We start from the raw sequence: 27985 nt of genomic DNA, 5'->3' as shown, positions 1-27985 counted from the left end.
TTAATTATTTATTATTAGGGTAAATTATTTATAAATCCTATTTGGAAGACTTATACAAAATATGGTCCTATGAAAAAACTTATAACCCAATAGGCCTTGTGATTTTTTTATGGACACATCTACCCCTAATCTTAATTAATTAATAACTTGATTAATGATAATACCATATATAGAAAATTTAATGATATCATATATTGTGATTATATCTACATGGTTAAAAATTTGAAATTCAAAACAATCTAATTAATAGCATATCCATATATGGGAAATCCAATATTATCATAGATTGTAATAATATCTATATGATTAGAAATTAGAAATTCAAAATAACCTAATTAATGACAATACTATCTATGGATTAATTAATGGCAATACTATATATGAAAAATCCAATGTTATCATAAATTGTGATTTTATCTGTATGGTTGAAAATTTAAAATTCAAAACGTAAATGTAGCATGTGGATCTGTTTAGTAACCATTTTATTTTTAATTTTTCGTTTATATTTATAAAAAAATTTAAAAACTAGCTTAACAACTTGTTTAATAATTTTTTTTTAGTTTATAAAGTAGTTCGTCTTAGTTTATAAATAAGGGTGAAAAACAAAAACAAGAAAAAGTTGTTTCTCGTTTTTTAAAAACAAAAAGCGCAAGCAAAAAACACAGCAGAAAAAAAAAAAAAAAAAAAAAAGTTTGACTGCGCTTGTGAGGTTTGAGACTAGCTCTCTTTCGCTTCTCTCTCCTCGTCAACGAACTCTCCATCATCGATCTGCTCTGCATCATCAACGAACATCCAGCCTCCAGGTCTCTTTCTCCTCTCTATTGGTGCTTGATGGAGATCCTTGGATTCTGCATCGAAGAAGAAGAGAAGAAGAGAACCCGCTGTGGACGTACTCGGTGCCAACGAAGACATTCTTGAAGAAACTTGAACAGATTTTTGGTGATTCTTTAAAATTTTTGGTGATTGTTGATGATTCTTGCATTGATTCATGGTGATTCTTTAAAAATTTTCTCAAATAATTCTTCCCTACTTGATTTAACATAACAGTAAACCTTTGTCTTCTCTTCTTCCTCTTTGTCTTTCTCTCTCTCTTCATCTTCGTTCTTTTAAGAGTGGAGATTGAATGGGACCATGGTTTGTATTTGTGTATATTATTAGTAATAACATATTATGAAATTATAATTTTATGATTTTAACAGTGGACAGTAAATGGGACCTTAGTAATAACATATTATAATTTTATGATTTAAATGATTTTCATTGTTATAAACAATTAAAAAATAAAATAAACATTTTATGCATTAAAATTAACAAACATGTTTTTGGATTTTTATTTTTGAAAATTTTCAAACAATTTATTCAAACCAAATATATTTGCATTTTTTGATTTTCTAAAAATAAACAAAAATTAGTTTATAAGTTTTTTTATAAACATAAACAAAAAATGTAAACGTTACCAAACGACACCGTAACATCTCAAACTTAATGTGACATTTCCAAATCCAATGTCACATTCCCATATGTTTCTGAAATTCAAAATAAATTAATTAATGAAAATATCATATATGAAAAATTCAATGTTATCAAAAATTACGATCATATTTATATGGTTAAAAATTTAAAATTCAAAACGTAAATGTAATATGTAACATCTCAAATTCAACATGACATTCCCAAATTCAACGAGACATTAGAAACAAATTAAGAGTATAATAGTATACCGATATTATTTATTTACAACTCATAAAACCTTATGAAATATATTCCTATTTAAATAGAATTTCAACTCTAAAGAAGGTTCATATAACTTCACATTAAATAAATCTTGTAAATAGGACTTATAAATAATTTTTTCTTATTATTATCCTCATAGTCATCTCTATCTCTCTCCTAAATTCCTCCAAAATTTAGCGGAAACTCCAAAGCTTCTGCTTACTAAAACTGGACTCTCATTTTCACAAACAAATTCGCAAACATTTTTAGAGGGACAAAGCTCATCGACAATCGCCTTTTCAACTCAGACTCTCTGTGTCACTTCTATGTCAGTTCTCTATTCGGTAATTTCACTCTTGATTATGTGTTTTTTTTTTTTGTTGTTTTGATTTCAATCTCTACTTATTTTCACAAGTATAGATTGATTAGGTCCTATTTTTCAATATCAGCATTGTCTTCAATTCTTGATTCCTTCAATTCTGTTTCCAATTTTTATTTCAATGTTATTAATTCACTCTCTCTCTCTCTCTCTAGAGGCACACAGAAACACGCACTCTCTCTTAATCAATAATTGATTCTAAGCCACAGTGATGTTAGTTACACGAGCACCAATCGATTGATTCTGAGCTTGGAGTTCGATTCTGATTCTGAGCCCCTTCCATGGATTTGATTTCTTTGTGAGTTTCTAACTTATTCAGTTTCCTCTCATTCTAGCAGCGTTCGTATTTGATGCTATTGGTGTGTTAGGTTAAATGATCGTGAAATGATTGCTAATGATGGATTGGAATTTATTGTGTGATTTTTTTGTGATGTTTCTCTGTGATTTGACTGGATTAATTTTGAAAGCAAGTGCCTTCATTCAATGTTTGTCAACCATTTCTGATCTGAGTTTTGTCTTCATTTGGGTTCTCTGGAGAAATTTAAAGAATGAATTGTGACTCTTTGAGTTCCTCATGAAAATCAAACTTGCATTTATCTTTGTAATTTCATATGGTACTCTTTCCTTACCATTTGACAATCATTTGTTGAAACACTTAGGTTTATGCAAAATCTCAAACACATTGCAGGTTTATGCAAAACTCAAACAAAAATTTGCATTCCCTAGGTAACTGTAGACGTAATTAGGGGATACCTGCAGAAGTCATTGTTTGCCACTGTGGAGTTCATAATTGAGAGTGAAAAAGGTATATGCATATTCTATTTCTTGATTTCTCCAGTACAAAATAATCAATGCACTTAATTAGCGTCCATTCTGCTGTGGTGTTTTCTTTAGCTAGTCTCCCTGATCAACCAGTTTCTCCTGAACTGGTCATATTTTACATTACTCAGGTCACGCAAAGACATTCATTACTTCCTAAACTAAGATCAGGTTGTTTCTTGTTCTCCTTTCCCCTCTTTTTCTAGTTTTTATGAATTATAAGGGCCAAAGTAACATTTTTCCAACTTCCATGTCCTTACAAACCTTGTAGTTATAGTTTTGTTAAATACTGATAAGCATGAAGGTTGATGAAAGTCGAAGGGTTTGCCGATACATTTTTAGCAAAACGGTGATCATTATTGTTTTGCATTTGGTAGTGACCTCTTAAAGTTAGCTCATTGCTACACTAAGATTGTCATATTGACAATAGTTGTTGTTGACTACGTGGTTTCCGAGTAACTGGTAAAGTTGGCACTCAGTGCTCACTGTAGTTCCTATTCATTTCATTGATATCCACTTGCTTCGTGTAGAGTCAATTCTGGTCGGAGAAAGGATCATAACTGAAACCTCTTTAATTTGGACTATGCAGGCATGCAACATTTCATATTGTTTTGAGCAATTTTAGTTCTGTTATGCCTTCTTCAATTTTCATTTTCTTCCTTTATTTTGTCAAAGTTTTTCATTCATTTACAGATAGTTGATGGAGATGTCTGCCATAATATAACTCTACCCATTTACATCATACTTCCACGTCTTTTGACTCGTCCAACAATTTATGCTAGGTGAGTTGTTGATACAGATATCTACTTCCAAAACTTATTGTTGTGCCCTGGCATGCTGGTCACTCTTCTCTTTATCAATTGTTATAAGAAAATATTTGATACTAATTGCTTATTTAGACCTCTATTATTAGAATCATACTATCCATGATATGAATTGCATAAATCAGTTCGATACACCGACAATTAATCATATTTGGGAGGTGAATCGACGAAAGAAAGAATTGCATATGAATTGTACAATTCGATTCTATACACCAAGAAGTCTTCAATTTTTATGCGTGGCTCTATTTGCTAAAGGAACTCCGTCTTTTGGCTTGAGTATTTGGATTATATGAATTGTAAAAAAATTTATTAGTAGCCCCCTCCTTGATACCAATTGAAGAATGAATGATTAAAGAGTTTCAGAGTTCTTGAGTTTTTATACCCAAATTTTGTTTTTGAAGGTTTTTTTTTTACACAAATATATATTTACACTTGTACCTGAAGTTAGTCTATTTTTTATATAGGGTATATAGATTTTTGATTCGACACAAAGTACAAATGTTAGAATTAGAATTTGTGAATCTTGTGATGGGTATAATTTTTTGTATAAAAATGCACATTGTGTTAAATTTATTTCACTTTGTTGATTAGAATTTTGAATTTTTGAACTTCTCGTATGAAGGATCTTGAATTTTTGTTTCTAACTCGTAAAAGTATATGAAGCTATGGATTGTTATAAATCATAGCATAGGATCATAGAGCACACCCAGAATCAGACCAACATTTGTTGCCATAGAAGCGTGTGTTGACCTATTACACCATGTATTTATCACTCAAAACAAGATGATTTATATATAAACATTTCATATTTATATATATTCTTTAATATCTAATTGTTTAGGTATATATTTTTTTTATGTATTTTAAAAACTATAAATGAATCTTTACGATTCAAGATTTAGAAAAAGGTAATTTCAATTCACGATTCAATTCTCGATTTGATAACTATGATTTAGAAATTAATTTAAGGAGAAATCCTGCAATATATGGTAGTCAGAGATGTTCTTTATGCATGTGCATGCTCTCTGATAGTGTTTTTTAGCTATTGTGCTTGCTTTACTTATTTCTTGAACTTGAGGTCATCTATACACCATAACTAGAGTGCATGTGATGGTTTCTTTGATTTTGTCTGCAGTCCATTTTCAATAAAGTTCAAAGTTTTGATCGTCATTACCTTCCAGTCAGAGCTATTGAAGTTGAATCGAAAATCTAATCCGAGAACTCCTAGACTGTGGGTAAGCCTCAGTTCGCGTAGAGTAGTCAGTAATCACTGTCATTAGCTACTATCTGTTGTAACTGAAATTATTTATTTTCAACTATCAGCTGGCAATGGAAAGTGTATCGTTGGAACTTATTCAAACAAAGTAAGATGCTCCATATTGTAGGTAATCTTCTGATCAAACTCTTCTACCTTCTACACACAAATGGAGTGAAAACTCCTGGATATGTACTTTATTGAGTGAATAATGGTGAATGATGTGTAAGCTTTCCTATTTGTTGTAGAATCTTATTGGTTTATGAATCACAAAATAATCCCATGTTGCAGTCTAATTTTTGCAAATATGGCTTATTGTAATAATTCATGTGTTAATATGATAGGATTAGAAACACTCGGGTTTAAATCATATAATTCCAACTCAAAATAAACTAGCTAGATAATCTTATCTCTATAATGACTGAGGTTTGTTGTTGTTGATCTGATTGTTATTGTGAGTGCCCATTTTCTTATTAATAGTTGAATCTTGAAATTGTCAACTAGCAAGATGAGTGGAGAGGTACTTTATTTCTCATTTAACATAAAATTGAATTTATAAGGGATCGTGGCATGAGAGATGGTGCCAATAACCACAGAGAGATGGCCTAATATTCAAGAAGTGGTTAACGACAAGCTATGGGCTTGTGTGAAGGTAACATGTATTTTAGAGATTAGTGAACCTTATGACACTACACCAAAATTGAATTTTTATGGATTGCAATGCATGCCGTAAAAATTCTTTCACGGCATGCACACAAATGTCGTTATATGACATACCGTGGAAAGTTGAGTATCATTTACGGCATGCAGGTAAAGTTATAAAAAGTAATAAATTAAACATTAATGACATACTTTGTATGTCGTATATAACTTTTTACGACATTTTTGTCATGCCATAAATCGTCATACTTTCCATGGCATAATTTTGCATGTCGTAGAAGGTTATTTTTAATATATTTATAGCATACTTTGTATGCCGTATATAATATTTTATGATATTTTCTTGCATGTCATAAATCATCTCACCTTCCACGACATAATTTTGTATGTCGTAGAATGTCATTTTTAATATATTTATGGCATACTTTTTATGATGTGTATAATCTGTTACGACATTTTCTTGCATGTCATAAATCATTACACTTTTCATGACATAATTTTATATGCTGTAGAATGTTATTTTTAATATATAATATATATACAGGAATATAACCTTGCCTAACAATATGTAGACAGTAACTTATAAAATGCAACCTGTTAACAAACCAAGCAGAAGCAGCAACTATGAAGTAAGCAAAAAAAAAAAAAAAAATCTAATATCGATACACCAAATAACCTGCATACTAACTTTAATCCTCAACTTCTATCATATCAAGCTGATAACAACCTAAACATAAAAATCAAAAAAAGTATCCAAATCATAAGATTCACTAATATCTAAAATACAACTTTAAATATCCAAAAAGTATAACTATAAATCGTAAATCAATTAGTATAATATTTAGTCCAAAAGAATGAATTGACTAGGCCATGCAACTGTACTTTCTATTTTATCTTGAAGATCATACATCTCATGAGTAGAACGAAACGACGACACGTTAATTGTTACGTGGTTCACCCATACTTTCCAACACAAAGGTCCAAGAGTCACATGATGCACCTTTGACTTGGGATCCCTTGATGCAATTTGGCCTTCTGCAACCACCATGTTTGTCCCCTCCCAATGCAACTTGCATTTGATATTCTCTAAGCTTGACATACCATTCCTTTGATCCTACAAAAATTAAGAGTATATACGCATACTGCATAACATTCATCCCATTTACCAAGTATTAGTTCAACAAAGGAAATGTAAGTGTCAAAAAGTTTTAAGGAGAACTCACTTATATGTGTCATCAATGTCAGAAAAGAAAATTTCAACCTGATGAATACATATTTTGAGGTGGTCACACTTATGAGTCTACTCAACCTAATGAATTTATAAAAACTAAATGGACATTCTAATTCAAGTGGATCTCTAATAAGTCCCTAAGTTTTTCACTAAAGAACACAAGAAGATGATTTTAGAGTCCTCATTATGCGAGTTGTATTAAAATAAATAAATAAATAATAAAAAAACACATATCTAAAAGTGTAAAAAGCTATCTCTTTCTTTCTCAAAGAAAAATGCCATTCACATTTCAGTTGGATGAAAACCGTGCTAGAAAGCTATGTGTGCTGGTATAGGACAAGAAATATATTATTGCCTACCAAGACTATCTTATGTGGCACACGATTCTCTGTCTTCTATCTCAATACATAAGATTATGTATCAAAATTCATGTATTTCAAAATAGTCATCATTTCTTACAGTTAAGAATGTATTGAATTAGAGAATACAACCCTAAATGCAAGAAACACAATCGTGTTCCTTCTGAGACCATTGAGCTATTATCCAAAGATCATTACAATTTTTCCTTGGTTTCCTTACACAATATACGGACTCTCTTGAAAGTAACAGCTAAAACTCATAATCCAAACTCAAGACAAGGCATTCTTACTATTTCTTTCAGCTTTTGCCTTCTGTTGCTTTGCCTAAAAATTTCTTCCTACTAGCTATAGCATAGTTCTCAATGCTCAAAAAGTAATAACAATAATAAGATCAACAGTATAGTTGAAACTGCATTTGGCTCTAGATATGGGCTGAAATTGTATATAGCTCTGCATTTTGAAGATTTGTGATTCTTTTCCTCATATTTATTGTCATTTACTATTACTACTACCAGTTATATTTATTTAATTTTCAATGAATAGAGTACTAAAATTGGTTAAAGGATTGTTCTACCAAACCATGCTATTTTAATACTTTCAAACTCAAACTAAAGTAGTTTGGAATTTGTTTTCCAAACCCATGTTTTGAAAATATGATTTCACTAAAGTTTTGTTTTCAAACCATGACTTCAATCATAACAATTGAGACTTCTAAAAAGAGCATAGCTTATCGTATCTAAACCAGTAGGAAGGTTTGCAATTGAAGAACCAGCATATTTGGATAATTTCATAGCTCTGAAAATACTATTTTCACTCATTGAAGTTGGAAGGTTGTCATGAGGAGTAGATTGGAGTGGATTGAAGCTTCTTTGGGAGGGATTGGTTCCCTACAATCAAAGATAAACATGTAAGTGATTTAAATATAAAATAACAAATGATTTGAATCAAAATTTACTTGAATTAAATCATCAAACATTATATTATCATGTTTAGCTTTTCCTCTTACATCAATTTGCCTTCTTTCTTTGATAAGCATGGCTCTTATCTCATCGAGTTGTTGTTCTAAGTCAAATACCTTGCCTTCAAGTTTTCTCACGTGCTCATTTTGGTGTACTTGTGCATCAACCTTAGATGGTAAGCCCCAAATCCCAGCCCGCGTACACTCCCGCGATGCTCGGGACCATAAGTATGAAAAATCGCATCATCTTTTATAGATTTTGGATCCTCATCAGTAGAAGCCTTGTGAAGTTCTTGACCCTTTTCCTAAAAATATAAAGCATGTCTTAATAAATTGATGTGAATGTAAATTATAATACAAAAAGAAATAAATAAAAATGAAGTAATATTGGTACCACAGTTGCATCAAGCACTTCATTCATGGATTTTCCTTCCTTCCTCATATGCCCTTTAATCCAAACATCAACTCTTGATATGGATGATGGTGCTCGACTTTCTCTTCTCTAGAAAATAAAATAGAGAATGAAAATCAGCACGATTAAAAACAATCTCATAGTAACCGTACTTCATACCCAATTTACAAAGCTACTTGAATTGCTCTTAAATTTACCATTTCATCCTCTAATCGTGCATAACCTGTACGACTCATGGTGTGAAAGAGGGTTTGCTTTTTTCTGATTGCCCTAAATCTTTTACTCTTTGCCTACATATACAAAAGAAGAATGTCATAATTTATATGATTAACAATTCATAATTGAATCACTATGAGAAAATTTGTTGGTCTAATTAGTTCATAAAAACTAGAGACTTTCTATGAGGAAACTTGCCCTAAATTCTTTAAAAGTTCGTTGTTTCACAAATGCTTTCCATTCAACCATTTCTACATTATCAGGTTTGGTGAGGACAATGTTGTACGCTAGCTTAGCACTTTTACCATGAGGTCTTATTTTCGTGATAGTTCAGATTCGTGTGAGCGCCATAATCTATCAAACTTTTGCATGATGTATTTCCTATAGCAATCATGCATTTTGAATCTAAGCTGCATTTGCATTTAAACAAAAATTTAGTGATTAGGAAAAAAAACTTGAGTTGATAGTATAATAATGAATTAAATAAATATATGTTACCTTCACACAAGCCCATAGCTTGTCGTTAACCTCTTCTGGAATATCAGGCCATCTATCTGTGGTTATTGGCACCATCTCTCGTGCTAAGATCCCTTCTAAAGTCGATAGTTTAACTGACTTAGGTCCCACAGGCTGATTCCTTTCATTGAAGTCAATTTCATCACACTTTTGTTTTCCTTTGTCTTGCATCTTTAACTTTGATGCCCCCCTAGTTTTCTTCTTTGGTACTTGAGTGATGTCTACAACTCCTTCCATATCATGTGATTCAACATGTGGAGAAGTAGAACACTCAACTGAAATTTTGAATGATGCATTTCTTCTTCCTTTCATTGAAGTCAATTTCATCACACTTTTGTTTTCCTTTGTCTTGCATCTTTAACTTTGATGCCCCCCTAGTTTTCTTCTTTGGTACTTGAGTGAAGTCTACAACTCCTTCCATATCATGTGATTCAACATGTGGAGAAGTAGAACACTCAACTGAAATTTTGAATGATGCATTTCTTCTTTCATCCATTGTCGCAGCAATTAAAGCTTCATGCTCCTTTCTAATTCTTTTCTTAGCTTTTTTCGAACTCTGTGCAATACATAGGGAAAAATAAGAAATAATGTGGACAACAATTGGTTATAAATTTAATTTTATATTAATGAGAAATAAAGTACCTCTCCACTCATCTTGTTAGTTGATAATTTCAAGATTCAACTGTTCATAAGAAAATGGGCATTCACAATAACAATTAGATCAACAACAATAAACCTGAGTCATTGTAGAGAAAAACAAATATCAATATCAGCCGCCTTTGAAACAAATTTCAAATCAAACATCAATACGTACAACTTTACAAGCCAAATAATAAATTCTTGATAATATTGATTTCAAAGACAGCACAATATTCACATTAAAAGTATATTCACTCATATTAACTTCAAAGAAAATAGCTAGTGCAATTATATAGAAAGGAAAAAAATAAAAAGAACGACAAGTAAAGGAGAACTAGTCAAGCCCAATAAGCATTCGGTTATATGAAAATCGAATGTTCCTACTTCTCAATAAGCATTCAAAGGAAACACCGCTATTTTATGTGGACTGTTGGACATCACTTGTATAAAAGCGATGCCCATTAATGACATAGTCGAAATAAGATGTTGCATGCTTTCTTAGGCCAGCTGCAAGCCATTTCAATGTATCTGAAACCTCATTACCACATGATTCAATCTTTGCTTTCAACAACTAAGAAAAAATGTCCATTTGTCCATAATGTAGTAAAGCGACATCCCTCAAGAAACCACTGTCCAAAAGCTTAAGCTCCTCCTCGTGCATTCTAATAAGGCGGGAAAATTATGAGATAAATATATATCATATAAACACTCAATTAGTAATAGATATTTATGTTATCATACTTACTCTAAATATGGTTGGACTTCGGAACTGTTTATCAACACACAACAATGAGCAATTTGTAACATATCATCAGGTATCATGATTGAATTCCCCAACGTAATCAGGCATCCTTCTAGTATTGTTTCATTTTCAAATTCTCCATTGCGTTTATGTCGACCACCTATTTCAGCTGCTTGCTTCATGTACCTACTACAAAACTGCATGCACTCTTAAGCTATATAGCATTTCGCTATGCATCCCTCAGGTCTTGCATGATTCCTAACATATCCGTTAAGTATCTTCATATATCTAGACCATAATATAATTAATATTCAAGTTAACTCCTTTTTTGACAAATACATCATAGATGTACATAATAAAAAGTGATATACACCTCACCTTTCAAATGAGTACATCCAACGAAATTGCACTGGTCCACATATGCGAGCTTCTCGTCCTAGATGGATTGTCAAGTGAACCATGATGGAGGGAAGAACCTTTCCAACGTGCATAAAGTCTCAGCAACATCTTCTTCGAGTAGTTCTAATTTATTCCTATCAATCACTCTTTGACATATTTGATTGAAAAAAGTGCACAATCGGAATATTGCATTCCTTGGTCCCTCTAGTAAAAGTCCTCTCAACACTACTTACAACAACTGTTGCATCAAGACATGACAATCATGTGACTTGAGGCCTATCAGCTTGCACTCTTCTAATGAAACATAATTAGCAATATTGGAGCTATAACCATCAGGCAACTTTAAATCATGTAACCTAGAACAAAAGATCTGCTTCTCGACTTTTGAAAGCAATTAACGCGGAATTCTTCCAAGCTAATTAGAATTATAGCTTTTCTTTGTAGCCTCTAGGACGAGTTAATTACGCAATTTTGCTGTACAGAAGTAACAACAATGCCATTTTCTTTTGTGCTACTAACAACATTGTTTCCGGTGACTACAGCATCCACTTCTGGTAATTGTTGATTGGATAAATCTAGAAACACCATCTCTTCTCCATTTTCCATCCTATTTGGAGATCTTGCAGTTTGGGGTATTTGATAAGAATAAAGTTCACCATCCTCTGAAAAATCAAGAACTTCAATAGATAATTCTTCTCCTAGTTCTTCTCCAGAAGCGACCTTAAAACTTTTACAATGCTGCTTCATTGTTGTCAATAACGGAACGAAAGCAGTCCTCTGAACCCTACCTTCAGTGTAGTTTGGGGGAAAAAGAATTCTAGCACGTAAACATTGTCTTCAATATAACTACTTCACAAGCAAATTGCAAAAGAACCTATAAGTCCAAATTTGAGTGTGTAGTGTGCGGAAGGGTACTCAGTTATGCTAAATTGAGTAATATCTTTGCAGAATACCAAATTTTGGGACAAAATTGCTCTCCCAACAACCCCCTTCCCTTTTCGTAGCTGTTGTATAGCACAGACAGCTAAAAAATCATCCATATGTCCCTTTTTATAACAGGTTTTATATTTTCTGAACACAACATTGTAAAGCCTACACAAGGACCAAGTCTGAGCGAAAGAGACAATCATAAAGAGGGACATATGGATGATTTTTTAGTTGTATGTGCTTTACAACAGCTACGAAAAGGGAAGGGGGTTGTTGGAAGAGCAATTTCATCCAAAAATTTGGTATTCTGCAAAAATGTTACCCAATTTAGCATAACTGAGTACCCTTCCGCACACTACACACTCAAATTTGGACTTATAGGTTCTTTTGCAATTTGCTTGCGAAGTAGTTATATTGAAGACAATGTTTACGTGCTAGAATTTTTTTTGCCCCCAAACTACACTGAAGGTAGGGACCAGAGGACTGCTTTGGTTCTGTTATTGACAACAATGAAGCAGCATTGTAAAAGTTTTAAGGTCACTCTGGAGAAGAACTAGGAGAAGAGTCATCTATTGAAGTTCTTGATTTTTCAAAGGATGGTGAACTTTATTCTTATCAAATACCCCAAACTGCAAGATTTCCAAATAGGATGGAGAATGGAGAAGAGATGGTGTTTCTAGATTTATCTAATCAACAATTACTAGAAGTGGATGTTGTAGACACCGGAAACAATGTTGTTAGTAGCACAAAAGAAAACAACATTGTTGTTACTTCCGTACAACAAAATTGCATAATTAACTCGTTCCAGAGGCTACAAAGAAAGGCTGAAATTCTAATTAGCTTGGAGGAATGCCACGTTAATTGCTTTCAAAAGTCGAGAAGCAGATCTTTTGTTCTAGGTTATATGATTTAAAGTTGCCTGATGGTTATAGCTCCAATATTGCTAATTGTGTTTCATTAGAAGAGTGCAAGCTGATAGGCCTCAAGTCACATGATTGTCATGTCTTGATGCAACAGTTGTTGTCAGTAATGTTGAGAGGACTTTTACTAGAGGGACCAAGGAATGCAATATTCCGATTGTGCACTTTTTTCAATCAAATATGTCAAAGAGTGATTGATAGGAATAAATTAGAACTACTCGAAGAAGATGTTGCTGAGACTTTATGCACGTTGGAAAGGTTTTTCCCTCCATCATTTTTTGACATCATGGTTCACTTGACAATCCATCTAGGACGAGAAGCTCGCATATGTGGACCAGTGCAATTTTGTTGGATGTACTCATTTGAAAGGTGAGGTGTATATCACTTTTTATTATGTATATCTATGACGTATTTGTCAAAAAAGCTGTTAACTTGAATATTAATTATATTATGGTCTAGATATATGAAGATACTTAAGGGATATGTTAGGAATCCTGCAAGACCTGAGGGATGCATAGCGGAATGCTATATAGCTTAAGAGTGCATGTAGTTTTGTAGTAGGTACATGAAGCAAGCAGCTGAAATAGGTGGTCGACATAACCGCAATGGAGAATTTGAAAATGAAACAAACTAGAAGGATGCCTGATTACGTTGGGGAATTCAATCATGATACCTGATGATATGTTACAAATTGCTCATTGTTATGTGTTGATAAACAGTTCTGAAGTTCAACCATATTTAGAGTAAGTATGATAACATAAATATCTATTACTAATTGAGTGTTTATATGATATATTTATCATCTTGGCTTTTGTGAGAGGAAAGCCACATTAATTGATTTGCACTGTCTTGTGACTTGAACATCCTTTTAAATCTTGGTATTATTTGAAAATATCACAACACCTTTGTAGGAACCCCCTTTTTAATCTTCTTATTGCGTTTATCTACTTTCCAATGTGAACAATTGCATTTCGGACATGTCTCCTTAAGCTCTAAATCTTTTATAAACAAACAGCAATCATTCACACAAGCATGGATTTTCTCACCTAGATCAATAGCTTTGAGCATCTTTTTTGCTGAATATACAGATTTGACAAGCGTGTTATCTTCTGGTAGCATATCAGACACTATTCAAAGAAGTTCATCAAAGCTTTTATCAGAATGATCATGTGCAGCTTTATGCTTGTATAAAGCAACAAATGCTGAGAATTTAGTGTACTTTGTACACCCTGGATATAAAGGAGTTTCAGCATCTTCTAATGATTGTGTTAATTCTCTCTCTCTCTTTCTACTTTCACTTGTAGACTCTGCAAAATCATCATCTTTAAAATGCATGTCTCTAAACATCTTATACGTATCTGAAATTTCAACATCTTCCTGATGTGACGATGCACTTAGTTGTTCCTCGTGAAGGAACCAAGAAGTATATTTAGGATCCATCCCTTCCATGACCAAGTGCATGTACACAATCTCGCAAAATTGGTAAAATAGATTTCAACAATTTCTACAAGGGCAAATGATCATTTCGAGATTCCCTATATTTGCCTTAGCTATATCTACGAATTTACGTGCTCCATCTAGATAATCCTTCGACACTCTGATAATTTTACATCAAAATTTATTATTCCAATAAAATGACCATATAAAAGCTTAAAAGTTATTGTATCTGAGAAAGAAAAAAAAAAAAGAAAGCTTGAAAGATGAACCTAGGATTTATCCATCTAGACCCAGGTACTCTCTGGATACGATTGTGCTCAGAGCTACATGTAATCTCTGGATCCAAACCCATGTAAATGAGTCCACTTCCAATGAAAGAAGAGGGAAGCAAAAATTTAAAATAAGGGCACTACAATTCTATTCCATGACCAATTGCTCATACACATCAGTGGCAGCACTATTCCCGGCAAATGCCTAGCAGACCTGCGACTCACTTCTGGTGTAAAGTATCCCCGACATGTCGATAGGTACCTCGATGTTGTTGCTGCTAAAGTAGAAGCTTATCATCGCTATCCACACAGTGTTATAGTTGCTGAAATCGTAGCATGTGTCCATTATTGATAGAGCATCAGTCCTCGTATGATCTTTCATCATTTTCCTGAAAGTTGTCCTTAAAACGCCATACACCACCGGTGGGAGACGTGTGATGACTATCCCAGAGTCTATTATAGTGCCTACATTCATGAATACTGATTGTGCGATGGATATTATCTTACCACCCACTATGATCCTCTTTATGTCGATGAAGTAAAATGATGAATTTTTTAAGCCTTTTGAAAATGGAGTAAATTTTAGGGCATCGGAGGTTTCTCTTTTTCCGAATGTTAGGTGTTCGATTGAGCCTGAGGTTGATGGAAGGCAGTATGAGAAGTATTTTCTATATTTTGAAGAAAGTTGTGAGACAATGGACAACTGGTTTCGGGAGAGACCTAGTAATCCTGATGCACCACCGAAGAGCCCGCTATTTCCCTAACCGTAACCAAATGTGAAATTGGAAAACACATCGGTCAGAGTCAATGTCAATGTCTCTATACTAAAGTACCCATTGGAGTAGGACTGGTTGAGGTACTGTACATCATACATGCACAAAGAGTCGTCGGAACAATGCTTGGGGATACCAACGGAAGAGACCAGATCACACTATACTGAGGTACAACTCATATTATTGTATGTTGTTGACTCAGATGGATCGAAGATTGGCTCTCGTTGTTTATAGCAAGAGTTGAGACATGGCTTGCACTGAGTCTAGGTGAGGTCGGTGCTAGTGTCGAAGACAAGGTTGACGTCTATTTTGGGGGTTTCGAGTCCAACGGTGACAATGAAGTTGTTAGTGCTGACTAAGGTACCGGAGTTTAGTGGGATTGTTGCTTCAACATCGGAGGAGTAGTTTTGTAGATTGTTTTGGGCCAAGTTTAAGCTAAGTCGAGAGTGAATTGAGTTCACTCGAGATTAGTCATCAGAGAGGATCTAAGTCACATTTGGTGCACTGACTTTGTCTAGACTTAGGTGAGAGCATGGTCCGTGCTTGTGAACAACTTTCAGTGATGACGCCTTTTGTTGTCACCTGGTAATATAAATTACAAATTAGTGCTTTACAAAATAATTACAAATGAATAACATTAGGAATCATGAAAAAAAATATCATGAAATGCTTCATGAAGAGTTTTCATCATTTGATTAATGTGGTGTTTTTTTATATGTGCAATCTAATAGTGGAGAATCATTCATGATCATTTTCATGATATTTTTTTCATGATACCTAGCATTACTCATTACAAATACATATAAAAGTTTATAACTTAAACTATTAAAGTTGATAAAGTTTACCATTAGTATCGATTGGGCCAAGTTGGGCTACAAACTTGAATCCCAAACCCAACACAAAAATTAACTAAGCCTAAAATATTATTCCTGCCCAGCCTTATGGACCCAAACACTTTATTGGGAAAAATTATTGGCCAATATTGTTTGATAAACTTAATACTTATAAACTTTGTACATTTTTTGAATGTACTTAGAGTGTCGCCAACCCTTTACTCCATATATTTTTTTTTCATTTAATTTGACTTGAAATGTGAGTAAAAAGATTAATTTGATATGAACTATTTCAATCCTTTCATCAATTTTTTTTTTTAAATTTCTCCTCTTATCTCAAGTTTCCCTTTTCATAAATTTGATTGGGAAAAAAAAAATCATCTTCAATTCTTTATCTTTTTAAACTTTTTATGAAGGATTTGATAAATTCTCAATTTGATGAAAAATACTTCTCTCTTGATTTGATGAACATTTGATGAAAGATTTGAAAATGATTTTTGAGAAATTTGATGGAAAAAAAAAACAATTTAAGGATTATGGATGTTCTAATAAATCCTAAAAATACTTATTTTGTCTTGATTATAAGATTAATTCATAATCTCTCTCTCTCTCTCTCTCTCTCTCTCTATCTCTCTCTTGTCAGCATGTACCAATGTCCTCTCCATCGCTTTCAACACTACTCGCTTCATACCACTATCTTCATCCTTCGTCGTTGCTTGCCTTACACCACCATTCTCATCCTTTGTTGCCACTATTGCTTTTGCCACCATCCTCATCTATTGCTACCATCACCGATATACTATCTTCGAGATTGTGTTTTGACCACCATCCTCTTCCATCACCGATTTATTATCTTCAATGTTGATCTTTAATGGCGACTTCAAATCTAGTCATTTTCAACATCGATCTACTATCTTCGATGCCAATTTGGTATCGTAGCCCTCATCACCATCAAGATGTTGCCATGACATGGTCATCTATGCCCCTATTACTGAGATCTCTCTCTCTCTCTCTCTCTATATATATATATATATATAGTGATGGATCTTCGATCTCTCTCTATATAGTGATGGATCTTCATCAATCTGTTGGTAAAGATCTCGTTAAACCAGATCTACACAAACCAAATCTAATATATGTAATAACTAACTAAAGAACTGGTTTGATAAATTTATTACTAAGAAGTGTATGTGTGTGTTTTTGTGCATAAATAAGTGAGTGTGTATGTATGTGAGTATAAGTGATAAATTTATCAGTGGTTCCTTTTCCTCTTCCTTTTCTCTTGTCACTTCAGATCCGAGGAGGTGGTAGGAGTAGTGGCATGGCAGAGATGGACAGTATTTTTGCCAAAAAATGGCTGGAGAATTGTTGGAAAACATTACAGAAAAACTATCATCAGAGGTCAGAAGTAGTTGTTGGCCTGGAGGAGTTATGTCAGTGTTGATGATGGGTATGAAACAAGTAAAGGGAGGATATTTTGAAGATATTGATTGATGGAAAAAGGGCAAGATTTATAGGCAAATAAGTTTAGTCAATAAGTGTAGCACCTGTATCCTTCGGAGCTTTTGGGAAGTGTATTTGAATCCTTTATTTTATTTCAGAAATCTTTGGTGTTGTTGCATGTTGGTTTTGGAGGAGTATAATCTGATTTAAACTCATTGGGTTTGTTTGTTCGCACTTGTTCTTGTCAAAAGTTCCTCGAAGACTTAGAAATTCTATTCTAGGATCGACACCGGCCTTCCTAAGGGTCGACCCTTATCTGTTGGTGAAGTTTCTAAAAGTGTTGTTAGAATATAGGTTCGACACTAGTCTGGGAAGGGTTGACCCTCTTATATTGCAGAATCTGTGTGCTAGTTGCTAGAAAATAGGGTTGACCCCTTCCTGTCTAAGGGTCGACCCCCTTGCTTGTTGCCAGATTGTCTTTTCTACCTAAAGCGCCGACCCCCCTGCCCAAAGGGTCGACCCCTGCGTGTTTTTTTTTTCAGAATTTTGGGGTTCGATTGGTCCCTACCTTTGGGGGGTTTTGGGCCTATTATTTTATTTATCCATAGGGCTATTCTCTACTACTATAAATAGGCCCAAACCACTTTTCTCGCATTATTTTCCTCCCCTTCTTCCTTTCAAACCGTGAGTTCTCTTCTCTCTCTCTAAAACTCAAACTTTTTCACTTAAATCTCTAGATCTACTCACCTAGAGTGATTTTTTCATCTTGCTCCTTTGAGATTAAGTGTAGAGCTTATCAAAGGCTACGTTTTGATCCGGGCAAATCTTTATTTCATCACCGTCGATTTTTGAGCTTTTCTCTGTTCTCTCTCATCTAAGCTTGAAGTAGGGATCTTTTCTATACTTCTATATGATATTTAGCTTAGTTATTAGTGTCTTGTGTAACAATGATATGATTTGGGGGTGTTTAAGGCAAACCTAGGGTTTGGGCATAAAATGGAAAGAGGGGTTTTGGGTAAAGGTGAAATAAATGCTTGAGGGATTTGAAAATTATGTTGTATTGTGTATGATTTGATGATTTTGGCACTTGGCTAATATTTAGGAAAAAGGGAGAATTTGCCCTACTTGAATCAAATTATTATTTTGTATGAATAATGGAAATTGACATTAAAAATGTGAAATTGACAGTGTAGGAATTGCATGGTGGAGGATAGCCATGATTGTTGTAGAAATTACATGCGGATTACGTGGATTGAAGCTAATCACTTGTACTTGTCATTGAATATGACTATATTTATATACATTATACTTGTATGGTTACTTGGGAGTGGAAAGAGGATATACTCCATTGTATGAGTTTGTGATTAAATACATTGCATATGTATAAATGATTGTTTGGGAGGAGAAAGTGGATGGACTCGATTATAATTAAGTTGGACGAAGTGTCCTGGTTGAAAGTTTTGAAATTATACATGGGTGCCTAGCCCATGGACGAAATATCCGTAAAATGGCAATTGTAGTGCTTGTATAGCCTACGTTTACATGGGTCCTGTTTGATGGCTGCCCGCGGATGAAATATCTGTGAAAGAATACATGGGTCCCATTTGACGGTTGCTCGCAAACGAAATATCCGTGAAAGAAAAATTTGAAGTGCTTACGTGTTGATAATGTGGTTCTAGAACTAATGAGTTGTAATCTCATTTGGGTTGTTGAGAAATGATGAAATTGCCTTATGTAATTAAATGAAATGAAGGGAAATGGGTTAATGATTGAGTTTGGTAATTTAAGACTATACGTAATGTGGATGCCGTTATCTTTGACGTTATATATGCATAGTGTACTTATATCTTTGCTAAATTTCATATAATGTGTTAGATGGTCTCTACTTGGCTGTGACTCACCCTACTTGGGAATAACATTTTCAGGTAATGATGGTATGCTTCCACCAAGGCAATAGCGTTGGAGATATTTTTGGAAGCAAGGGCTTCTCATTTTGATTGTATATTTTTTGGTAAAGCCAAGGGCTTAGGATGTAATGAGTGAAGCTCACTTTTGATTGTAACCAAGATATGTTTTGGAAAGATGTAAGCCCGTAGGACATTTAATTTGTTGTTATTAATTTGCATTATATGCTGTAGAATGAACGTTTAAGAATGTATAACGCATGTAACCCCTTTTGTAATACGAATTTTGTTATGAGAAAGTGCACCAATTATGTTATATTCATTCCTCTTATGAGTTGGGTTATTTGTATTATTTTGAGGGCGTTATAACTTCGTATCAGAGCGTACCGGGTTTGAATACTTTGGATACGTGGGAAGTAGTTAGTACCATAATGGGTTTGTCTCGCTTGCTAGAGACTCAAGTGCGAACGATATGTGCTTATATGACAACATGCTTATGTGACTATTTGGGTATGGAATTAAATTTCTTGGATGTTGATTGGGTCTGTGGGTTTCTAGGAGTCCTGTTAGAAAGGCATTTAATCACTGCTATTTCAAATTGGAACTCTAGGAACACCGCAGGACGGTCATTATCTAGAGATAAAATTCGTATGCGTTTACGTGATTACAAGCTTATATGGAGTGAATTACTGTTATCCAATGTATTAGGACGCGAGTGAATTAGCTTCGGTATATTTGTGAATGTGCTAATTTCTTTTGTTACCTTTATTAGGATGTGGTCATGGAGGTAGGCGTGGTAGGCCTAGGAGGCACGAGGTGCCTATATCGAATGAGATTCCGAAGCAGGAGGAAGGGGTTGGTTAGGCCAATATGGTCGAACCAGCAGGTCAGTAGGTTATGGGCGCCTTAGCCCGTGAAATGGCCAGAGCATTGAGGGAATCAATGGACATTCTTGGAGCTGAGAATCAAGTCCAGGCCCAAGTAGCTGAGGCAGGGCCTTTTTTTTTGAAGAGGGAGTTTTTCTAGTCAAATCCGAATGAGTTTTTGGACGATGCAAAGGAACCATTAAAGGCAGATGAATGGTTGGAACAGATGGTGAAAACATTTGAAATGCTTGGCATCGAAGACGGGGATTAAGAGTGACCTTGGTGTCCTTCAAGTTGAAGAGAGACGCGGGTCAATGGTGAAAGTATGCGAGGGGATGCATTAAAGGGACTTGGGAGGCTTTCGTTGACGCCTTCTAGGACAAGTACTAACCTCCCACTGTTAGGAAGAAGTTGAGGGATCAGTTTTCTCGCCTTAAGCATTTGAACACAGCTGTAGCCGAGTTTGAGGCCACTTTCACTAGCCTCTCTAGATTTGCACCTGAGTTAGTGGCGATTGAGGAGCACCGTTGTTTGGAGTTCGAGAAGAGGCAGAGAACAGGACTCATGTTTCGAGTGGCTAGATCCATGATTAGAGATCATGGGCGCCTTGTGGAGGTAACGACCCATCTAGAGACTATCATGCAGGTGGAGGAGGAGAGGATGAGGGGCTTCAGGAGGAGTCAGGATAGTGAGGGAGACGGTAAGAGGCAGAAGGGTTCTAATCCTCAGCAGTCCCAGGAAGTTCAGTTGAGGTTTACCTTTCCAGTGCCTAGCTCGGGTTCTGGGAGAGGTGGCCAGGGAGATGTGAGCAATTTCAAGTGTGGTCAGTTGGGCCACAAGTCTCCAGCTTACCCGTAGAGAGGAGGAGAGCAGAGAGCAGCTTTGTCTTTGGCTCGTTCTCAAGGCCAGAGTTAAGGTAGAGGACAGCCACCAACTTGCTATCAGTGTGGTTAGGCAGGGCACTTGAAAAGGTCTTGCCTACAATTTGGTGGCACATTTGGTGCGTCTGGTTCGAGGCAGATAGAGTCACCAACCAGCACAGGCAGCACAGGCCTCGAGGGCTAATCAGGGAACTTCTTCAGCTCAATCAGTACAGCAGGCCCATGCTTCGAGGGGTGAGCATGTAGATCAGAGGCCAGCAGGGCGTGTGTATGTCTTACTGTGCCAGATCTTGTACCTGCTCCTTCAGTAATGAGAGGTACTTGTTTTGCAATTCAGCTGCTAATGTGTTGATTGATATGGATGCATCCCATTCTTTTATCTCGTCTGCATTTGCATAGATTTTAGGGTTGGAGTTAGCACAGTTAGCATCTCCTATTTATGTAGAGTCCTATTGGTGGTGAGGTTATTTTGAGACAAGGGTGTCGGGGTTGTGATATAGAGGTTGCCGGTTGTCGACTTCCATTTGCATTTGTTTTGCTTGATATGACTAGTTTTGATGTTATTTTGTATATGGACTGGTTATCGTCATACTAGGCTATTATAGATTGCTACTGTTAGAGGGTTACTGTATGTACCTTGAACGGGGGTTGCTTTTATTTCTTGGGGGACCAGGTGGATAGAGTCTTATCACCGGTGTATGATCCGCGTGGACAGAATGAACTTAGTTGTCTTCTTGCTAGCTTTCAGAATAGTGAGTGTAATGAAATTTGAGTTGAGCTGCCAAGGGTGGTGTGTGAATACCCGATGCCTTTCCCCAAGGATCTTACAAGTTTACCATCTCACCGAGAGATCGAGTTCTCTATTGATTTAGTACCTGGCGCGGCACCGATTTCTATGGCACCGTATCGGTTTGCACTCGCTAAGTTGAATGAGTTAAAGGTCCAACTCCAAGAATTATTAGATAAAGACTTTATCCATCCTAGTACTTCGCCTTGCGGAACGCCGACCCTCTTTGCTAAAAAGAAAGATGGAGCCTTGCAACTTTGTATTGATTATCGAAAATTGAACAAGGTTACTGTTAAGAATAAGTACCCAATGCCTCGTATAGGTGACCTGTTTGATCAGTCGAAGGGGTCTTGTTGTTTTTCTAAGATAGACTTGAGGTCGGGTTACCATCAATTGAGGGTAAGGGAGGAGGATATCCTGAAAGTGGCATTCCATACACGGTATGGCCATTATGAGTTTCTAGTGATGCGTTCTGGGCTGACCAATGCACCGGCTGTGTTTATGGATTTCATGAACTGGATTTTTTGTGAGTCCCTAGACTGCTTCGTGGTCGTCTTTGTGGATGACATTTTGATTTATTCACTTTCAGAGGAGGATCACGAGGAACACTTGCAGGTAGTGCTTGAGTTGCTTAGAGCCCATAAGTTGTATGCTAAACATGGGAAGTGTGAATTCTGGCTAAGAGAAGTTAAGTTCTTAGGACATGTGGTATCCAGAGGAGGGGTGACGGTAGATTCATCCAAGAATGAGGCAGTGTAAGATTAGATACAACGTAAGAATGCTTTTGAGATTCGTAGTTTTCTGGGGTTGGTCGGATATTACCGGAGGTTTGTAAAAGATTTGTCTAAACTAGCTTCACCTTTAACTAGGCTGATGAGGAAGGGGGTCAAATTTGTGTGGGATAAGACCTGTGAGAAGTCGTTCCAAGAACTTAAAGTTAGACTCACCACTACTCCAGTTTTGATTATCCCAGAGAGAGGCTTGGGTTACTTGGTTTATTGTGATGCCTCACGGGAAGGTTTGGGTTGTGTTTTGATACAAGAGGGGAAAGTAGTAGCCTATGGCTCGCGGCAGTTGAAAACACACGAGAGGAACTACCCTACTCATGACTTAAAGTTAGCGGCAGTGACCTTTGCTTTAAAGATCTGGAGGCACTATTTGTATGGTGAGAAGTTCGAAGTATTTTCTGATCACAAGAGTCTGAAAAATCTGTTTACACAGAAAGGCTTGAACTTGTGGCAGAGGAGGTGGATAGAGTTCATAGAGGACTATGACTTCGAGTTGTATTATCATCTTGGAAAGGCCAATGTAGTGGCCGATGCTTTGAGTAGGATGTCTATCAGTAGTGTGGCCTGTGTCGCCATCTGGGAGTGGGAAATGTTGGGTATCCTAGGGGAGTTTGACTTGCATCTTGGCGAGTCCGTTGAATCTGCAACCTTATTTTTTGTGTTTGAACAACCTACACTCGTGAACAGAGTGTTAGAAGCGTAGAGGGGTGGCCTTGAGGTAGAAACCCTTACCGAGAAGATTTCAAGTGGAAAAGTAGAGAAGGGCTTGAATGTGTATCCTGACCAAAGTGTGAGATACAGGGACCGTTTGTTTATGTTGGAGTCTTGCCGAGAGGAAGTACTCTGAGAGTTTCACCATTCATGCATTGCAGTACACCCAGGAGGCACAAAGATGTATAAGGATTTGAGTCGCTAGTTTTCTTGGAGGGGTATGAAGAGGGATGTAGCCGTATTTATATCAAAGTGCCTCACTTGTCAGCAAGTGAAGGTCGAGCATCAGAGGCTAGCAGGTTTGTTGTAACCCCTGCCTATAGCTGAATGGAAGTGGGAACATCTCACGATGGATTTTGTTATGGGTCTTTCGAGGACTCAACGGGGTAGTGATGCCATTTGGGTGGCAGTGGACCAGTTAACCAAGTCCGCGCACTTTATCCCTATGTGCGTAAGTGATTCAGTAGACTATCTAGCCAACCTGTACATCAGGGACATAGTGAGGTTGCACGTGGTCCCTGTGACGATCGTATCAGATAGAGATCTGCGTTTCACAACCCGATTATGGCAAAGTTTGCGTAGTGCCTTGGGCACTAGATTGACCTTTAGTACCGCGTATCGTCCTCAGACTGATGGGAAGTCCGAGTGTACTATTCAGATCCTTGAGGATATGCTTCGAGACTGTGTCCTTGACTTTAAGGGGTCGTAGGAGAGGCACTTACCCTTAGTGGAGTTTGCTTATAACAACAGTTTCCAATCGAGTATTGGCATGGCACCGTTTGAGGCATTGTATGGTCGACCTTGTAGATCTCCAGTGTGTTAAGCTGAGGTGGGTGACGCGCCTTTGTTAGGCCCAGAATTAGTTCGGGAAACAACTGAGAAAGTGGCCCTTATTCGTAAGAGATTGATTACGGCTCAGAGTCGCCAGAAAAGCTATGCCGACCGTAGGAGGAGACCCTTGTCTTTTGAGGTGGGCAATTACGTCTTTTTGAAAATTTCACCTAGACGGGGTTTGATAAGATTTGAGAAGAGTAGGAAGTTGTCCCCTCGGTTTATTGGCCTTTTTAAGATCCTTGAGCAAATTGGGGAAGTCGCTTACTATTTGGCATTATAGCCACAGTTTTCTGGGGTTCATAACTTGTTTCACATTAGTATGCTTCGGAAGTATGAGCCAGATCCATCACACGTGTTGGATTGGACTAACTTAGAGATAGATGAGAATGCCTTGTATGAGGAGAGACCAGTGAGGGTCTTGGATAGACGGCACCAAGTCTTGTGAGGCAAGATAATTCCCTTAGTAAAGAGGCATTGTGGAAACATCACGGGGTCGAGGAATGGACTTAGGAGCATGAATTGGAAGTCCGAGAGAAATATCCATACTTGTTTGTTGATATCTAAACATGTATTGAAATTTTAATTACGAAGATGAAAGGTATAAACATTGTATACTTTTTGAATTGTAAGAACATTGTATATGTTATGGGCATCTTGGAAACTTGAGTTTATTATAAACTTTGCGTATGTTTGAGAATGTGGAATATCACATGTATTATATCACTTTGGGAGCATTGTTTATGGGATGTTAATTTTTTGAAAACTCGGATTCTGGCTAAACATTGTAAATGTTTTGGGAAATTGCAAATTTCATTTTAATATGGGACTTGTGTATCAAGTCAATGAGAATGGATGACCAGAAAATGGGTCATGGTGATGAAATTGATCGATTATCATTGTTAGGATTGGTTTAATCATGGCTTTAAAACTTACTTAAATTTCGGGGACAAAATTTCCTAAGGCGGGGAGGTTATAGCACCTGTATCCTTCGAAGCTTTTGGGAAGTGTATTTGAATCCTTTATTTTATTTTGGAAATCTTTGATGTTATTGTATGTTGGTTTTGGAGGAGTATAATCTGATTTAAACTCGTTGGGTTTGCTTGTTCGCACTTGTTCTTGTCAAAAGTTCCTTAGAGACTTAGAAATTCTATTCTAGGGTCGACCCTTACCTGTTGGTGAAATTTTTGGAAGCGTTGCTGGAATATAAGGTTGACACCAGTCTGGGGAGGGTTGACCCTCTTATATTGTAGAATCTGTGTGTTAGTTGCTGGAAAATAGGGTCGACCCCCTCCTGTCTAAGGTTCGACCCCCTTGCTTGTTGCCAGATTGTCTTTCCTACCTAAAGGGTTAACCCCCCTACCCAAAGGGTCGACCCCTGCGTGTTTTTTTTTTTCCAGAATTTTGGGGTTCGATTGGGCCCTACCTTTGGGGGGTTTTGGGCCTATTATTTTATTTGACCTTAGGCTATTCTCTACTACTATAAATAGGCCCAAACCACTTTTCTCTCATTATTTTCCTCCCCTTCTTCCTATCAAACCGTGAGTGCTCTTCTCTCTCTCTCTAAAACTCAAACTTTTTCACTTACATCTCTAGATCTACTCACCTAGAGTGATCTTTTCATCTTGCTCCTTTAAGATTAAGTGTAGAGCTTGTCAAGGGCAACATTTTGATTGGGGCAAATTGTTGTTTCGTCACCATCAATTTTTGAGCTTTTCTCTGTTCTCTCTCATCTAAGCTTGAAGTAGGGATCTTTTCTACTCTTCCATATGATATTTAGCTTAGTTATTAGTGTCTTGTGTAACAATGATGTGATTTGGGGGTGTTTAAGGCAAACCTAGGGTTTGGGCATAAAATGGAAAGAGGGGTTTTGGGTAAAGGTGAAATAAATGCCTAAGGGGTTTGATAATGATGTTGTATTGTGTATGATTTGATGATTTTGCCACTTAGCTAATATTCGGGAAAAATGGGGAATTTTCCCTAATTAAATCAAATTATTATTTTGTATGAATAATGGAAATTGACATTAAAAATGTGAAATTGAAACGATATTGATATGAATGGTGGGATTGGTTATATGTTATTCCATTTTTTGGTAGTTTCGAATAAACTATCTATTATGAGATTTTATATTTGTTTAGAAATAACTGTATTGGGCTATCGGTAGAGGATATCCATGATTGTTCTAGAAGTTGCATGCGGATTAGGTGGATTGAAACTAATCGCTTGTGCTTGTCATTGAATATGACTATATTTATATACATTGTATATGTATGGTTACTTGGGAGTGGAAAGAGGATGTACTCCGTTGTTTGAGTTTGTGATTAAATATTTTTCATATGTATGAATGATTGTTTGCGAGGAGAAAGGGGATGGACTTCATTACAATTAAGTAAGTCGTAGTGTCCTAGGTGAAAGTCCCGAAATTATACATAGGTGCCGAGCCCGCGGACAAAATATTCGTAAAATGGCAATTGTAGTGCTTGTATAGCCTATGTTTACATGGGTCCCGTTTGACGGCTGCCCGCAGATGAAATATCCGTGAAAGAAAAGTTTGAAGTGCTTACGTGTTGATAATGTGGTTCTAGAACTAATGAGTTGTAATCTCATTTAGGTTGTTGAGAAATGATGAAATTGGCTTATGTAATTAAATAAAAGGAAGGGAAATGGCTTACTGATTGAGTTTGGTAATTTAAGACTATACGTAATGTGGATGCTGTTATCTTTGACGTTGTATATGCATAGTGTACTTATACCTTTGCTGAATTTCATATACTGTGTTAGATGGTCTCTACTGGGCTGTGGCTCACCCTACTTGGGAATAACATTTCCAGGTAATGATGGCATGCCTCCACCAAGGCAATAGTGTTGGAGAAATTTTTGGAGGCAAGGGCTTCTCATTTTGATTGTATATTTTTTGGTAAAGCCAAGGGCTTAGGATGTAATGAGCGAAGCTCACTTTTGATTGTAACCAAGATATGTCTTGGAAAGATGTAAGCCCGCAGGGCATTTAATTTGTTGTTATTAATTTGCATTACATGCATTAGATTCTGAATGAACGTTTAAGAATGTATAATGCATGTAACCCCTTTTGTAATACAAATTTTGTTATGAGAAAGTGCACCAATTATGTTATATTCGTTCCTCTTATGAGTTAGGTTATTTGTATTATTTTGAAGGCGTTACAATAAGACTAGTTCATAAGTGTCCTTAATTGTTTCTTAGAATAATCATTGTGTGGTGTAGATTCATTCTATATAAAGCCTAAATTTTTTTTTGGGGTTTTGAATGAATTCCAAAAATGAAGCCTTCATACATAATAAATAAATAAATAAATAAAATATTTGTTGGTGAAGTAGAAAGTGTTTGTAATTTTTTTTATTTGCTAGTACTAGGGGTGTGCATGTTACAATTCGAACGATTTAAGAGAAATTATAAACCAAATCATGAATGGTGGATTAAAAAATAACCAAATCATGCTTTGAGCAGTTTG

At 35.9% G+C, this 27985-nt stretch overlaps 1 protein-coding gene across 21 annotated transcripts; it reads left to right on the top strand.

Annotated features, from left to right (window-relative positions):
- Nucleotides 1-662: 662 nt before the first annotated feature.
- Nucleotides 663-27615, top strand: LOC114271479 (uncharacterized). 21 transcript variants are annotated; one of them, XM_082882450.1, is made up of 8 exons: nucleotides 663-939; nucleotides 2248-2390; nucleotides 2781-2897; nucleotides 2987-3082; nucleotides 3442-3500; nucleotides 3605-3693; nucleotides 4871-4970; nucleotides 5059-5286. In XM_082882450.1, exons 5-8 carry the CDS (start codon nucleotides 3495-3497, stop codon nucleotides 5101-5103), a joined length of 240 nt encoding a protein of 79 aa, XP_082738576.1. In that variant the 5' UTR covers nucleotides 663-939; nucleotides 2248-2390; nucleotides 2781-2897; nucleotides 2987-3082; nucleotides 3442-3494; the 3' UTR covers nucleotides 5104-5286. The 21 variants fall into 21 exon arrangements, 12 of the variants coding, with proteins under 12 accessions (XP_082738576.1, XP_082738558.1, XP_082738563.1 ...); XM_082882458.1 differs by lacking the exon at nucleotides 663-939 and adding an exon at nucleotides 1394-2057 and having other exon boundaries at nucleotides 3043-3082; XM_082882456.1 differs by lacking the exon at nucleotides 663-939 and adding an exon at nucleotides 1398-2041 and having other exon boundaries at nucleotides 2258-2390.
- Nucleotides 27616-27985: the final 370 nt, after the last annotated feature.

Source organism: Camellia sinensis, chromosome 1 (assembly GCF_055761805.1).
Source record: "Camellia sinensis isolate YWXY chromosome 1, ASM5576180v1, whole genome shotgun sequence".
Taxonomy (NCBI): Eukaryota; Viridiplantae; Streptophyta; class Magnoliopsida; order Ericales; family Theaceae; genus Camellia; species Camellia sinensis.
The sequence above is the reverse complement of the archived record's forward strand: the minus strand, read 5'-3'. Positions and strand labels throughout refer to the sequence as shown.

Coding starts and splice junctions, on each gene's coding strand:
- LOC114271479 (XM_082882432.1), top strand. Junction 3,694..4,870: donor CGTCCAACAATTTATGCTAG/GTGAGTTGTTGA, acceptor TTTTGTCTGCAG/TCCATTTTCAATAAAGTTCA. Junction 4,971..5,058: donor CGAGAACTCCTAGACTGTGG/GTAAGCCTCAGT, acceptor TTCAACTATCAG/CTGGCAATGGAAAGTGTATC.